The sequence below is a fragment of the Acanthopagrus latus genome, chromosome 2 (assembly GCF_904848185.1).
Source record: "Acanthopagrus latus isolate v.2019 chromosome 2, fAcaLat1.1, whole genome shotgun sequence".
Classification (NCBI taxonomy): domain Eukaryota; kingdom Metazoa; phylum Chordata; class Actinopteri; order Spariformes; family Sparidae; genus Acanthopagrus; species Acanthopagrus latus.
Genome location: NC_051040.1, coordinates 1,010,733 through 1,027,307, shown reverse-complemented (window position 1 = coordinate 1,027,307; position 16,575 = coordinate 1,010,733). Strand labels below are relative to the sequence as shown.

The window sequence follows — 16,575 nt, the reverse complement described above, 5'->3', positions numbered from 1 at the left end:
AAGTTCCCTCAGTGTTACAGAGCCTCTTTTGAAACATTAAATTACATTAACATAATTTTGCAAATGCTTTTAGTCAAAGCCACAGAATGAGGGCATTAAATGTCCATACAACCCATAATTTGTTAATTTAACAGTCAAATAAATTATTGTATTTCTTTCAGAAATCTGAAAATTCTGGTCTGAATTCAGAAGATTTACATCTATGGTATTCAAATATATAAATACATTCACATATGTATATGTATACACATTTGTAACATGATGATAAAATGCAATATTATCACTGCTCTTACACCAACACATATTCATGATGGTAAATTAAAATAAAGGAAGATAAAATAAATGGAAAAAAACAAAACAAACAAAGAGTAGCTGAATTTTTTTTATTTGTTACAAAAGGTCGACATAATAATTACACACTGAAAACTGTTCTTCCTGACTTCCACTGTTGCTATTAGAGCCACTTCTGATCAAGCATGTGTCTGATAAAGAGATGCGAGTGGCACAGGTGATGAGGTAGGGGAGAAAAGGAAGCAAGAAAAGCACAAAACGGGTGAAATCATGGATACCACAGCAACATTTCAGTTTGATTTCTCTTGCCGATGGGTGCCGCCACTGAATCAATAAGCTCACTCGGTTGTAAAGCTGCTGACGAGGGCTGACTAGTGCCAACAACAAATCTAGGGCGATAGATGGTCACGAATGGTCTGATGTTGGTTCTGGTGTGTCCGAGTCCTTATTATTCAACTCAAGTCCTGCAGCTGTTGTACAGCTCTAACAAATGCTTCTGATTGTTATACAGATCTGGTGAAAGCCTTGTTGATCTTGGAGACATGTGTTGGTCTTGTTCGTTCAGATTTTTTGGGGCCTTTTTATGGCTTTATTGATCAGACAGCTTCAGAGATGACAGGAAACAGAGAGAGAGAGGAGCGTGGTACGAAGCAAAGAGCCTCAGGTCGGACATGAACCCGGGGCCGCTGCAGTGAGGACAAAGCTTCTGCACATGGTACAGTTCCTGTTAATATACAGATTAAGCACATTTCTTGTAAATCTTATCCTCTTTGTCAGAAGTCTTGTTGGTCTTGTAGAAGTCTGACAGGTCTCAGAGATTCTCTAAATCTCCAGCAGATCTCGTAGAAGTCCTGAAAGACATGTTAGGATTCAACACAGCTCTTGATCTTGCAGACAGGAGTCCTTGTAGATTCTGAGGACGTCTTACAGAGTTAACTTGTGCTGTATTTCAGCAGCGGTCCGGTTCCTCTGGGATCTCCATCAGGTTTGGTGGAGGGGAGTCGCTTTGCGCTGGTGGTGAGGGTCTGGATCCACGCTGACGTAGTTCACAGGGTGGGACGTCCTCACCAGGAATTTCTGTTTTCCCCAAAGACTGGAGGCACAAACCCAACACAGGAGCACATTAAACTACAACTGAGACCATCTGACTACATTTTAGAACCCTTTTATTTGAAAGTCTGTTTTCTAATCATTTTTCTTGTACCTGGTTCTCAGCCAGTGCCTCTTTAGCCATGTAATGTTCCCTCTTCATCTTCATCTCCACTTCCTCGGGGATGTCAGGGACCATCAGGTCGATCAGACGGCCGATGAAGAAGACCACATGCTGAGGAAGAAAGACAGGAAGATCCTTCACCAGATCACAGGTGGAACTTAACTGAAGCCAAACTGGTCGCTCATTAACTGATCAATACTAAGAGCAGGAATTTTCCATTTCAGCCTGATTTTTGCTATACAGTGCATACAGTTTAGAATTCAGACCATGAATGTTATTTATTTATTTTTTGCTGAAACAGCTCACGTGGTTCTCACACTCTCTAGATTCACCCAGTGTGTGACAGACACTGACCTCAAACACGATGACAAACGCGAGACGTATGGCGAGGAGGTGAAAGAACTCCGGGAGGTGTTTACCTTCTTCATCTCTGAAACCTCGATACCTGCACAAGACAACAACATCAACAACAACAGTGTAACTGATAGGAACAAATATTTAAAAGAACCCTACCTGCAGGATGTGTGCAGGTGTTTCTGGTTGTAGTTAGGGATAGGAATCAGAAACCAGTTCCAGCTGAGAACCAGTTCCAAGTTGTCTGACCCACTGGAGATGCATGCCTCTGTGCTCATCAGTGCCTTTAGCAGCACCGCTGTGCTCTTCAGACAGTTGCACATTGTAAAATATGGATCTTTAGCTCATGTGCAACCAGCAGTCATGGCAGTCTACTGCATGGCTTCATGTGGTTCAGGTTCAGGTACTGGTTCGGAGCCAGTGCCTACTCTGGAACCAGTTCTTTGTGTTCTGGCTCTCGATCAGCTGGTTCCAGAGTGGCACCAACACTTAGCTGGTTTATCACTAATAACCACTTACTCCAGGAGCTGGAAGCACAGTTAGCATGACCAGCGGCCAGCTAAAACAGCTTATGTCGGCCATTGTAACTCCAGCTGTTGTACCACGTTCTGATTTAGCTGCAGGAGACTAAACAAAATATATTTACTATATAAACTAATAAAGCAACAGTGGTCCAGGGATCAGTCATGTTTGGAGGCCAATGTTGGCACCAGTAGTCAGTGACATCATACTTGTACTGAATCTCACAGTTGTTCCCTCGCTGGGAAACTTGAGACGTACACGGTGAACAAATGATGTGACTCTACAGTGGCTCTGATGCTTTGGAAAAAGCAAGTTGGTTCTTAAAAGGTTCACAAGTTGAACCAACTTTAAACCAGCACTAGCACCAACTCAGAACCAGCTCCTGGTTCAGGTACCGGTTGGGAGTCAGTGCCTGCCATAGAACCAGTTATTTACAGCACCACTGCTACCACCTACCTCAGGAGCTGACGGGCTTATTGTGACCAAGGATGAACTGCAGCGTCTGTTACTGAGAGTAAATATCCTGTGTTATCCCAACATTAACATTATCCAGGCAAACCTTGATGTTTTTTCTTTGAAACATGAACTGTGCAAATATTAGAGAGTTGAGACCGAGTTTCACCTGAGAACAGCTTAAACACCTGAGGCACATGCATGCCTGCGTTCTACCATGTTTCTACGCTTCAGACTCTGAGTTAATAATCCAGTTGTGTTGATGATGAAACTTGAAAGAATCAAACCTAAAAGCAGCTGCTTGTCAATGTTTTCTACCTGCAGGGTGTCGCTGGCAGGGACTTGGTTTGCATATCAGCAGTCGGGACAAGTGTCAACCAATATTTGAACAAACGTGTTTACATTATCTTTGGAGTGAGTCATACATGTTCATTTTTACATGTCTCCCCAGAGGCTATCAACTGCCAGACATGGAAGAGGTGAGCGCAGATCATCAGTGTGCTGACAAACTAGAAGTTATCAGGGATGTCAGTTAATGCCTCAAGCACAATGAAAATGTGTTCTTACAGATGACTTTCCTCTTCTGCCTACGCTGCACGTGACAAAATCTTGTCCATAACAACACGTGTTGCACTTTGTAGGCATGATGACTGTTTCTGAGATCAGTAGCAGCAGACATGTTGTCGCGTCCCGACCAGTGTTGGGACCAAAGCTGCACCCTCGCTGTCTGGTGCTGCTGGTTGCAGCTCCATGGGGATGTTGCCTACCTGCAGAGTGTGTTTTGGCTTTGCTGGCTGAAGTTGCTTGGTGATGTTGCCAGAGTGAAGTTGATGAAGCCGCTCAGCGTGCTGTCTCTGGTGTAGCGGTAGTACAGACGAGGCAGGAAGGACGAGGTGAAAGCGATGAGGAAAGCCTGAAAGCACAGATCTGATAAAGTCGAGATTTGTTTGGCAGCTGGTTAAAACTCAAACCGCAGACACAGAGAGTCTTACGTTGCTGAGGACGGCGATGTGCGTGATGAACTGCATGATGGGAAACCAGATGCCGATGTCCTGAGCTCGCTCCACCACTGGGCGGCGGTATTCCATCACAAACTTCTGAGCGTCCAGACGAATCTCAATCCAGTTGTTAATGAGCGCGAAGAGAGGAGCGAGAGGACACGCCGCCACGAAGATGGTGATGAAGCCGAACTGGATGACTGAGGATGAGGAGGAGGATGAAGAGCAGAGAGTCACGGGCTGCTTCAGATCTCAGCTCTTCAACTTCACTTTGAGCCAATCACAGCAAAATGTACCCTGTCGGTTCACCTTTCTGTCCAGGTGACCTGGGACTTACCCATCTCTAAGTATTCACTGAAGAGTCCTTCACAGACCAGCAGCTGGTAGTCTGCCTCCCAGGGAGGAACCACCTCCTCCTCCACCTTCCTCCCCTTATGTGCCTCCTCTCCGTCCTCCTCCTTCACCTCCTTACGCCGAGGACTTATCTTCCTCTTCTGCCACCACGCCCTGAACTTCCTGCCAAATAATGAGCCGTCAGTTATCGCCATGTTCACAAAAGTAATCACACTGTACACACAGTTAGTTATCGTCTGAATCAACATGAGTTATTATCTCGTGTCGGTTTGTTCTTACGGGACGAGGAACTCCTGGATGTTGTTGATCAGCTGTTTTCCCACCATGATGACCAGCAGCTCCTGAGCCAGTTCAATGAGACATCCGCCTGCTCCACACTGCAGCACACAGACACAAATACAGATGTTTGCTGCCCTTTTAATCAATTAAGTTTCACTCGTCACGTTTAACTCATCACATTAAAGGTCAGACTGTCAGATATGAGAAGTGAGTATGATTTAATCTTTTCTCCTTTTCTTAGATTTACTTATAACCTGATGTGTCCAGGTGCTACTCAGAGTGTGACACTGTTATTTTTCTTTCAGAATTTTTCTTTTCAATCTTTTTCATCATCATCATCATCATCATCATCATCACAATCTTCATCTATGCATTCATGCGACAGACTCACGTCTTCATTACGAACTCCAAACAGAGTTTTGTAGTTTCCGGGGTAACCAATGAACCTGAGGAGACACAAACAAACAGCTGGTTGAACATATTTCAGGATCATGTTGTTGCAGGTCTCTGTATCAGTCTACAAATATTCTGATATTTCTGCCTGCAGGAGGTGCTGTTCTCCTTTAATCTAACCTCACACCAGCTGACAAAACTCAGCATCCTGACTTCAGTTTAATCTATTAGATCAGCTGCATTTTGACAGTAAAAACAGAAAAACTAGAAAAGTTTGGATAAAGGACAGAAAGTTAAAAGATAGAAATACAAGTTGTACAGGAAATGTGGGGCGAGGGAACAGACTGGCTGGAGCTGTGAGCCCTGCTCTGATTGGTTGAAGCAGCTCTCACCTGCCTTTGAAGAAAGCGATGTAAACTGGAGACGAGTAGAAGTTAACGAACTGGAAGACGAAGACTTTGAGGATGAACATGTCTTCATATTTACTCTGAGTCCGATGCATCTCTGAGAGAAACACAGAGAGAGAAGCAGCCACAGAGTATTTACACGGTACAGTAACATCATTGTGCACTTCTGAAAAATAAATATAAGTTATTTAAACCTTTAAACTTCCTGTGCACATCTAAAAAAACACACTCTCCAGTTCAAATTGCATGTACAGTTTTCAACTCTGATCCCCTAAAAACATCCTTTAAGCTTTGTTAACCTTTTAAAAATCATTAAACCTGAACATGTAAAATCACTAAAAATGTTTTAAAGCGATTCTAAAAGAACATTAAAAGTAAAATCTCCAGTAACTCTTTAAAACATATATAACATGTCACAGTGGTTGGTGGTAAACTTCCCCAGCACTGACTTAAAACTGTCAACTACAAAACCTACAGGAGAAATATCGCGGTTAAGGTTTATGTAATTATATTTCTTCATGTTCTTATCATATGTAATGATGTTTGCGTTGTGATTATGTATCTGTTCAGGTGTTTTGAGTTTAATTCTTGTGTTTTATGTTTTCTCCTTGTAAAGCACTTTAGTCAATGTTCTTAAATGTGCTCTGAAAATAAACTTAACAAGACTTTAGTTTTTGAACACCAGCGTCGTAGATCAAAATGTGAGCTGTAGTCACGTAACGCCACGTAAGAAAACATTTTAGTTTCCGTCTGAGGAGAGAAGCTGCTCTGTAGTCTGCTGGGATGTGTTTTTATTCACATTATTATCTGTTCTATTATCAATTAACAGATCATCTTAAACATTAAGCAACTATAACGAGCCAATCAAACGACTTAACGACACCAACATGTTGACTAAAATGTCTTGAGTTTTTATTCATCAGAACTAGCATGAAGCTTAAAATCTAACATCATACATAAATATATGTATTATAAATCTATATATTTTGTTAAAAGCACAAGAGTTAAACTGAGGATGAGGAGGGTGAGGAAGAAGCTGCGACTCACCCCAGCGGGTGAGGATGTGCGCCAGCGAGGTGTAAACCTTCGACAACATGAGGATGACCAACAGGTTCAACACCGATCCTGACAAACTGGCTATTCTTCCAGCCTGCACACACACACACACACACACACACACACACACACACACACACACACACACTTTAACATCAGGTGTATATAGAAACAGTAGTGTAACAGCAGTAACAGTAAAGCAGTGGAGTCCCTCAGGGAAGCGTCCTTGAACCACTGATTTTTCCATTTAAACCTTATAAAGAAGCACACGTTCAGTTCACTGCAACAAAGATCAACAGAAATAAAATTAATAAACACTGAATTCAAGGAGAAAATGAAAAAATACTAGTAAAGTTATCTGTCCACGCAGCAAGATCATTTTGGCTTTGATGATTCTGAAAACAAGCATCTCAAAATATGAAGCAAGATGATGAAGTGACATTAACTTATATCAAATAAAATAATCTTCCTTAGATTCGTGATCTATTTATATTCAGATCCAGACCACCTGGATGTTGAATCCCATTATGAGACTGGATCTTCAGTCTGTGCAGCGTTGTACTCACAGAGTCGCTGACGAAGCTGTTAGCAGACTTGTTGATGATGAGTCTGAGGATGGTGCGATACAGAATGATGGCGATGAGGAACATCAGCACCACAGCGATCTGCACACAGGACGTTCAACTCACTGACACTTCTTTAACTCTTCCACATCATCGCCCGCCGCAGACATCCATGAAACTCACCATGACGACGATGACCATGCAGCCGGTCAGAGATCTGCTGAAGCGTTTATTTTCAGGAAAGTACGGCTCCTCTGCTCCAGTCACCGGGTTCCTCATGGTCATCGGCGCCATGGCTGTGAACTCTGGACGAGGTCGTTCCTGCAGAGGACAGAGTGACATTCATTAGCGTCATGGCGTGAAAGTTACTTATGCTCACGTCCACAGTGTTCACTTCACCCCCACACCTCGATGTCCTGGAATTCAGAGCAGTCCCAGCGGTGAGTCAGAGCCGAACAGCTTCTCTTCCAGTACTCCAGGAAGGTGACGGCCCACAGAGACATGAAGACGCTCAGAAACACTGTTCCTCCATTATCGAACAGGAGGCCGGCCTACACACAGAGTCAACAGACTAAAACTAAGTAGAGGTTCTGAAAGGTTCTGATCCAACATCTTCACTCAAGTAAAAGTAACAACGTACAGACTCTAATATACAGATACCTTGTAGGTGACACAGATGCTGGAGTAGTTCCAGTAGGAGCAGATGTTACAGAGAGGACACATGATGAACTTGTTTCCACTGTTACACACCTCCATCCTGCACACACACACACACACACACACACACACACACTCATCAGGTGACAACACTGACAGAAATGTGGAGTGAACTAGTCGTGGAGTCCCTTTTGGCCCTGTTGACCTTTAACAACAAGCTATTTGACGTTACAGTGAGAGTTTGAACTCACGCTGGAACGTCAGTGGCCACGAGCCAGAACCCAACCAGGAAGATGACGGTCCCGAGGAGCGACGCCGGCAGCAGCCAGCCGGTGTAGAACCCTGCAGTCAGACACAGTTACTGTCAGATCAAACTCGGAGGGTCGGCGGTGGTTAGTTGTAGCGTGGTTGCTAAAGTTACCGAGCCAGGCAAAGTAAAGGGCTATCTTCTCTCCGAAGTACTCCCTGATGTGATCCAAAGGCTGGTAGCGTCTGTAGCAGGTCCACTGGGCCCAGTACGCATACAGGATCTGTCTCAGACCTAAAGACTCGGGTGGCGCCGGCGCTGGTGGCAGCTCGAAACCTCCCTGAGAACACAGGATATCAGTCGCGTATGTGTTTGATTGATTGCCTTGATACTGCAGATGATTAAGTTATTAAATCACTGACCAACCATCTGGATGATCGATTAATAAGTTTGAGGAAAATTTGAAGAAATAAAGGCGACAGTCAAGCTCAGTAAACTGAATTTCTTTGAGGACGAAACGCTGATCAACATTTCTCATTATTCTATCCCAATTTATAGATCAAACAGCTGATCGATTAATAGAGAAGATAATGAACAATAATGGTTCAACAACATTAAAAGTGGGTCTGTAGTTGCTACTGTTGCTCTCTCACCTTACGATCTGTTCACTTATCACCATTAAACTGATAGAATACTATATAATGTTACGGAGAGCAACGTTAATGACCTGCATTAATCTTAATAATGATGCATCCAGGATGAGGGTCTGGTGTTTGTTTGGTGTTTGTTTGGTGTTTGGTGTTTGTGTGGTGTTTGGTGTTTGTGTGGTGTTTGGTGTTTGTTTAGTGTTTGTTTAGTGTTTGTTTGGTGTTTGTTTGGTGTTTGGTGTTTGTTTAGTGTTTGTTTGGTGTTTGTTTGGTGTTTAGTGTTTGTTTAGTGTTTGTTTGGTGTTTGTGTGGTGTTTGTTTGGTGTTTGTTTGGTGTTTAGTGTTTGTTTGGTGTTTGTTTGGTGTTTGGTGTTTGTTTGGTGTTTGGGGTTTGTTTGGGGTTTGTTTGGTGTTTGGTGTTTGTTTAGTGTTTGTTTGGTGTTTGTTTAGTGTTTGTTTGGTGTTTGTTTGGTGTTTGTTTAGTGTTTGTTTGGTGTTTGTTTGGTGTTTGTTTGGTGTTTAGTGTTTGTTTGGTGTTTGTTTGGTGTTTGGTGTTTGTTTGGTGTTTGGGGTTTGTTTGGTGTTTGTTTAGTGTTTGTTTAGTGTTTGTTTGGTGTTTGTTTAGTGTTTGTTTGGTGTTTGTTTGGTGTTTGTTTGGTGTTTAGTGTTTGTTTGGTGTTTGTTTGGTGTTTGGTGTTTGTTTGGTGTTTGTTTGGTGTTTGGGGTTTGTTTGGTGTTTGTTTGGTGTTTGGTGTTTGTTTGGTGTTTGGGGTTTGTTTGGTGTTTGTTTGGTGTTTGTTTGGTGTTTGGTGTTTGTTTGGTGTTTGTTTGGTGTTTGGTGTTTGTTTGGGGTTTGTTTGGTGTTTGGGGTTTGTTTGGTGTTTGTTTGGTGTTTGGTGTTTGTTTAGTGTTTGTTTGGTGTTTGTTTAGTGTTTGTTTGGTGTTTGTTTAGTGTTTGTTTAGTGTTTGTTGTTTGTTTGGTGTTTGGTGTTTGTTTAGTGTTTGTTTGGTGTTTGTTTAGTGTTTGTTTAGTGTTTGTTTGGTGTTTGTTTGGTGTTTCGTGTTTGTTTAGTGTTTGTTTAGTGTTTGTTTGGTGTTTGTTTGGTGTTTGTTTAGTGTTTGTTTAGTGTTTGTTTGGTGTTTGTTTGGTGTTTGGTGTTTGTTTAGTGTTTGTTTGGTGTTTGTTTGGTGTTTGGGGTTGGGAGCTCACCTCGTGCAGTGGGTAGGCAGCAGTGAACACCTGTTCCGTCAGCAGGCGGTCAATTCCCACCTCTCCCCTTTTGGCTGAACCATACTGAGTCCTGGCCAGGATCTCATACACCTGCAGGCAGAGGACACAGTGCAGGATCAGGTTCTGGACCACAACAAACCACCCTGTGATGTCACGTCCATGAGCTTCTGTAAGTCTTTCACAGAAGGTTTCTGTCCTTGAGCTAAGAACTAAGCTAACAGTTCCTGATGTTCTCACTTCTAACGCTGCGTGTGCGTTCACATGAATCCTGCCTCTGTTCTCGCCATTGACACCTTTTGGTCTCATCCAGTAACACACGCAGTTTACAGACGTTAGAGGAGGACGACTGAAAGTTTTGTGGACTGATCCTTTAAATTAGTTTATTATTGAGTCAATAAACAAATTGTCAGATGTCATTTTCATTTTCATGATGAGTCATCCTTTTGCTGAACTGTTCTTTATATCATCTGACTCCCTGTGTGTGTGTCCCTGTGTGTGTGTGTGTTTTTATAGACTGTGTTTGATGAGGAGGCGTCGCCGCTCTCAGCATCCGTCTGTTGACTGAAACATCCTGGAATCTGAGAGGTCAGCGGGTCTACGTTTCTGGGCCAATCAGAGGAGACCTTGAGGACCACGCCTCCATTCAGACTCTATAAACTCCCTTCAGTCCATCAGCTCACTTAACTGACAACACATCCATCGAATCTTTGGATCAGAACAGCCGATCAACATCTGCTCATGTCAGGATTATTTGTAATTAATAATAAATTATAGAATATTTGTTTTAGTTGGAACAAAAACAGCTGGAAGTATCTCCGAGTGTCCTGGTCACAGTCGACTTCCTGTAAAATAAAGATGGCCGCAATCAGAACAGCTGCAAACGTCTCCTCTGACTCAGACAGTCGCAGGTCATTACAGCCTCGTTAGCTGTAACTCCACCTCCTTCATGTGACAGTCAGCTGATAATCACGTAATGTGATCTGACATGTTTGGTACAAATGTGGAGATTGGATGTATCTGTGGTCTGCAGAAACGTGGGAACAGGACCGGTTCTCCCCACGTGTGAATACTAATATCCGCTCCTGTGTCCCGGATCAGAAGGCAGCAGCCATGTTTGTGTTCACTGGACAGAGCAGCATCACAAACTCTCTGACCATCAGAGAAGCTCGTTTTCAGGCTTCGTTAATGAAGATTTGTGAACTCACCACCTGGTGTCTCTGAGTCGTCTTGAAGAACGTGTCTCTGTCGTCGCTGCCCAGAAACCTGCAGACAGAAACCGGGTCGAATATCACGTCACAGAACCTCCACTGAGCGTCACATCACTCTCATCTCTGAACACACACGCGTTCAGTCAACACATTTCTGCAGGTAGAAGACATTCGGTAGCCATTTTGAACCAGGAGCTCCACGTCCCCGTCACCAGGTGCACAAGTTAATGATCGGATTCAAAATGGCGGCAGGACGAGTGTGTACCTCTGCAGCTTGTTGCTCCTGAACTGACAGGTGTAGTAGTCAGGTGGAGGGTTGGGGACGTCCTGAGACAGAGGGCTGCGGAGGGCCAGCTGGGACAGGACGCGCTCAGACCAGTTAATGATCGGAGCGTTGACCACCTGCAGGAGGACAGGTGAGGACAGGTGAAGACAGGTGAGGACAGGTGAGGACAGGTGAAGACAGGTGAGGACAGGTGAGGACAGGTGAGGACAGATGAGGACAGGTGAGGACAAGTAAAGGATGGGTGAGGACAGGTGAGGACAGATGAGGACAGGTAAGTACAGGTGAAGACAGGTGAGGACAGGTGAAGACAGGTGAGGACAGGTGAAGACAGGTGAGGACAGGTGAGGACAGTTTTTCTGAACATTTGTTCTGGACCTGGCAGCTGCGACATGATGGAAACACGTTGGACTCGACTGAATGAAGGACGGTTACTCAGGAAAAGAACCTGAAACGTCTCTGAAGCACTTTGTAATATCACAAGATATGAACCATTCATTTGATCTTGTGGACTCGGTTCCTGACCCGTGAGCAGATACCAGACTGGTTCCTGTGAGGAGCTGAGCAGGTGTTTTACCTGCAGAGGGACTCTGAGGCTGATCTCCTCGGCGTAGTAGCAGAGGACGCTCCACGGAGCGCTGAGCAGCACGAAGCAGATCCTCGTCTTCGTCTGACGGACCTCCTTCTGCAGACACACAGACGAACCGGGTCAAACTGCTCTCAGCACTACGGAGGCCCACGAGGTTCAGTTCTGGGTCCTGTTGTCTTTATAGTGGTAGCAAAGTTTAAAATGTCTTCTGCGTCTCAGTAATGGAATGAGTCTGCTCCACATGTTGTAGATAAACAGTGTCGAGACTAACATGTTAGTTTAGCAAAGTAATCTGTTTTCAGTTTTCCAATAAGAATCTCAGAATCAGAACCGAGGTTCTGCATGAGTTACTCTTCTCAGCAGGTAGTGCTGTAATGCAACTAGTTACTTTTTAATAGCAGTAATCTTGTAATGTAACAAAGTAACTGAGCTCTGGCCCGAAGAACGAACAGCTGATCTGAATAACTGAAAGCAGAACTCGTCTGTTTGTCGTCGTCTCTGTTTGACTTCACCTGTTCTCTCCAGGTGTGTTTGTTTTACTCACCTGCTCCAGCAGCAGACCGGAGAGCTTCAGTTTCTTCAGAAACTTCTCCCTCCACTTCCTGTGGGCGGGGTTAACACCTGTGTTCTCCTCCTCTCTGGAGCTCAGAGGCTCCTCCCACACCAACACAAAATCTGTCCAATAGGAGCACAGAAATCAAACTAGCATCGATATGATGTCATCACTGCTTGGGCTAACTGATCTGCTATTGGTCGGTCTTTGGTGATGTCACAGGACGTTGTTTTTCTATTGACGCTGTCTGTGGATCACAGCAGCTGTTGTTGATGACGGCTGCAGCTAACGATGACTTGATGATCACAATCACAATTGATTACATCTTGTAATTGTCATACAGCACTGAAAAAGGCCAAAGTGACGTCTTCAGGTGTTTTGTAGTTGTGCTGTCCGGACAGACCGGGTCATTACAGAACCCCCGACCCGACTCGATCCTCCAGTCCTCTCAGCTAATATTGACTCCAACAGTGTTTGTTTTACTCACCGACTCGAGTCGACCCGTCACTGAACACGTTCCTGTCCCGAGGCTCAGCAGCTGCATCCTGAGAAACCAGCAAAGCAAAACTGTGTTCAGAGTCCAGAGAGAGTTTCATCACCTGAACATCAGCCGTCTTTATGTTTTAACTTCAATCACACAACAAATGTTCCAGTCACATTGTATTGTTATTGTTTTAAACCTCTACTAACGGTGAACGTTTCATCACCATTTAAAGGAACAGTTCACAATTAATGTCCAACATCATTCAAGTCTTCAAAAGCCCCAAGATCTCAAACTGATCTGATGGTGATCCTCGCTAAACGAGGAGATATAGACTCAGAACAGACACTCCTTAAATGAGCAGAACCTGCCTTAGAAACATCCTGTTTTTAAGTTTCCCTCAGTACCACAGTGATCCAGTCACAGCTGTCTGATCATCCACAGGCTCACTGCTAACAGGAAGTGCTAACAGCCGATTCTGCTCAGTTTTAATGGAGTTTTTAAGTTTTTTTCTTGCTCTTTTGCTGCTGAGTGCTCTAAGATGTTCACCAGCTCGTCTCTTGAGCTCGTGTGCGTCGGCTGTGTATGAAGACGTCGTTATGAGAATGAACCAGAACAGAAGTCGTATCTCGACAGATGAACAATGAACTGAAACTGACTTCAAAGCTGCAGATTCAGCTGCTAATTCATCAGAGAAACATTTTGAACATCAAGTATAACAATGACCGTATTATACTGAAGCTGTTAAAGGTGCAGAAGGACAAACAAGAGGCTCCAGTGGCGGCCGAGTCCTCGTCCTGTGTGCTTAATGACGGTAAAACATGTGTAATAAATTATGTAAGTTACTTATTTCCCTTCATAATCAGTGTGTTTAGTGTGTGTGTGAGTGTGTGTGTGAGTGTGTGTTTAGTGTGTGTGTTAATTAGTTCAGATTGGACTCTTCCTGCTGTTTCAAGTCTCCGTCCTTGTTAATGAGACTGAAGACAAACACGCTGACCAAGAGGAAGAACAGAAGCAACATGGACTTTTCTCCATTGTTCCCTCAGGTTTCATCACTCAGTCTGTGTTTGTCTCAGTGGAGCCGCTCAGTCGCCTTCATCGCACACTTCCTGCTTCCTGCTGCCGCCGCACGACAACAAACACACACTCAAGTTTCACTATAATCTCAGGAGCTGCTGGTCTTTGTATCACAAGTTGAATGTCACAAATCCACCTTTTGTCGTTCAGAGGGTTGTTCTCTTTAGTGCTAGGCTAGCAGTTTCCATCTGTTTACAGTCTTTATGCTAAGCTAAACTAGCAAGTTACAGATTGAGGGCCTTCGAACCTGGAAATGTGTTGGTTTATTTTTTTTATACTCAGCAATTTTAAAAAGAATTGAGCATTTTTTTCAAATCAAAATATTCAAAAATTGATAAAAGTCAGAATTTAGTTTAAAACATAAAAAAAAAATATCATTGTTGACATCATGACGTCTATTTGTAGAGAGATCTGCATGCTAACCGGTTAGCGCCGGTCTGTCCTGGTCGGTGCAGTGGTGTCAACACCAGCAAACATCCCTGAGCTCCCGGACACACGGCTAGTTGAGCTACGTAGCTAACAGCAGCTACAGTTAGTCGACTCTGCTGATAATGCTGCTGGGTTTGAGTTTTACAGGTGCCGCATGTTTTGCATATTGCACATTTGCATAACTTCTGTGTGTTTTGGTTTATGGATTTATCGTTTTCAGTCGCAGTTTGGTTTCGGTTGAGGTGATTAAACCACCCAGTTTTCTTGAGGATCCTGCTGGAAAAACCAGCACAGACCAGCACCAAAACCAGCACCAAGACACAACATATGCTGGTCTTGTTGTGGACGGGTCACTAGCAAGACAGCATATGTTGTGTTTTGGTGCTGGTTTTGGTGCTGGTCTGTGCTGGTTTCTCCAGCAGGAGAAAAAGATTGTGGTTTGGATTCAGTGAAAAAGTCAGCGTTTGGTTTTGTTTTCACACAGGAGCAGCTGATCAAAACTTTAAATCCTCTGTGATAAACGTAACGAGAACGTGCAGCAGGAACACTCACGTGTCACAGGTCGTATACAGCTTCAGTTTCTCTGAACACATCACAAAATTGAGTGATTTTCAAAGGGAATCTGGTATATTCAATTCTTTAGTACATTTGGTGTAAATGGTGAAATCTATGGAAGCAGACAGGCTCTCACACCGATGTCACAACAAACTGACACGTTTTACAAGCAAAGTAACATCTGAGGTTTTAGATTTAATGCTGAATTTACAAGAAGGCTCCAGTGATTTAAACTTTGTTGTAGCTGTTTCACAAAGTTTGTCAAGTTTCTCTTCATGATGCAGAAACTTTTAAAATCACTACATTTGTAAGGGAGTCTGGTGATGGTGTTACTAGTGACCTCACACACACAGAACACTTCTTTAAATAATTATATAAAGTTGATCACAACAGCAGTGATTTCATTTAAAGATGCTACGATGAGACGACACACGAGAGAGATTTATACGGTGTTATTGACTGATAATCTGTCTGATAATCAATCAGTGTTATTGATCAGGTCACACAGGGACAGTTGTTACCGTGGTGATGCTGCCATAGTTGTTCTCCGACTTGATGTCCATGTCGATGAGCGTGGCGCTGTCGTCCCTCTGCTCCCCTCTCCTCCTCATCCTCCCTCACCTCCTTCCTCCTGCAGACTTCAGACCAGTCAAAGTGACAGAACCAGCACATTTAATATGATACTTTAAGACTCGTACTCGAGTACTATTCATGAGTGACTTTCACTTTTACCAAAGTAATATCTTAACTCTTGACTTTTACTTGAATAAGACTGTTGAGTATATTTTGCACCTTGAAATGTTCTTTAATAATATTTTGAGTGATTATCACTAAAGATAAAACTGAAGCTGGACTCCAGAAGACGACGTGAAGTTGTGAGTCAACAACAGTGAAATCCTGCTTTTGTATATTTACATATAAAATATATTCATATATAATTGTACAACTCGCTGAAATTAGTATTTTTACTGTATATAAAATATTTTCCTTCATGTTTTTACGGCAGTAACAGTTTCAGTGGTACTGGACTCCAACGAAGCAGAAACATTTGACTCTGGTTCCTCTAAAGTCTCCGACTGTTTGTCTGTGAACATCAGAATTAAAATGTGTCTCTTTCATCATTCATCAAAATAAACACAACTCTTTTAAAGGTCCAGTTCAGAAGAACTCCCATGAACTCTTTGGGACGCATCAGGATTTGACACAAAATCTTCTTCTTTACAAATTGGACCTTTAAAAGTGAAGTTCTGCCATCTCACGTCTTTACAATCAGTCCAAACGCTCAGAACAGCGACCTCACTACACACCGACGGTCTCAGACTCACCTGTGTGCGGTCGGTGTCTCAGGTGAGTCTCCAGCTCGGAGCAGAGTGGCTCTGTGTGTGTCTGTGTGTGTGTTTAGTGTCTAACTGCAGACTGCCTGCTGTAAGCCACGCCCCCGCTGTTAACCCCGCCCCCTGGCCTCAGGGCCTCCTCTCTAGTAAAAACCAACACTCACCTGTCACTTGCCCCTGTCAGGTGTCCTGAGGAGGAGAATTATCTTAAAACTACAGAAATACAAAACAAATAATACAGAAACATTCAAACAGAAAAACTCTGCAGTAAGAGTAATTAAACTACAGTGAGGAAATACTCGATTACATCAGAAGTCCTGTGAGTATTCACATCAAAATATTTTATCGATACATTTTTTGAGTTGTGAGAATTGATTGTGATTACTTACAGACAATTAAGT

General features: G+C 43.3%; 1 protein-coding gene across 2 annotated transcripts; it reads right to left on the bottom strand.

Annotated features, from left to right (window-relative positions):
• Nucleotides 1-364: 364 nt before the first annotated feature.
• ano7 (anoctamin 7) lies at nt 365-16,238 on the bottom strand. 2 transcript variants are annotated; one of them, XM_037087256.1, is made up of 25 exons: nt 16,166-16,238; nt 15,362-15,478; nt 12,786-12,843; nt 12,290-12,420; nt 11,734-11,841; nt 11,139-11,275; nt 10,871-10,928; nt 9,645-9,755; nt 7,962-8,127; nt 7,792-7,882; nt 7,544-7,640; nt 7,291-7,434; nt 7,067-7,204; nt 6,887-6,985; nt 6,312-6,414; nt 5,250-5,361; nt 4,856-4,910; nt 4,465-4,562; nt 4,169-4,347; nt 3,826-4,031; nt 3,601-3,746; nt 1,859-1,949; nt 1,496-1,615; nt 1,220-1,384; nt 365-1,142 (listed from the first exon to the last, which is right to left on the bottom strand). In XM_037087256.1, exons 2-24 carry the CDS (start codon nt 15,449-15,451, stop codon nt 1,241-1,243), a joined length of 2,682 nt encoding a protein of 893 aa, XP_036943151.1. In that variant the 5' UTR covers nt 15,452-15,478; nt 16,166-16,238; the 3' UTR covers nt 365-1,142; nt 1,220-1,240. The 2 variants fall into 2 exon arrangements, with proteins under 2 accessions (XP_036943151.1, XP_036943144.1); XM_037087249.1 differs by having other exon boundaries at nt 365-1,384.
• Nucleotides 16,239-16,575: the final 337 nt, after the last annotated feature.

What these genes read in the sequence shown, in the direction of transcription:
- ano7 (XM_037087249.1), bottom strand. Translation starts at nt 15,451, where the DNA reads ATGAGGAGGAGAGGGGAGCAGAGGGACGACAGCGCCACGCTCATCGAC. An exon ending in GTGGCCACTGACGTTCCAGC is followed by an intron (nt 7,641 to 7,791) that starts GTGAGTTCAAAC and finishes GTGTGTGTGCAG; the next exon opens with GATGGAGGTGTGTAACAGTG. An exon ending in CAGTGAATACTTAGAGATGG is followed by an intron (nt 4,032 to 4,168) that starts GTAAGTCCCAGG and finishes CCTCATCCTCAG; the next exon opens with TCATCCAGTTCGGCTTCATC.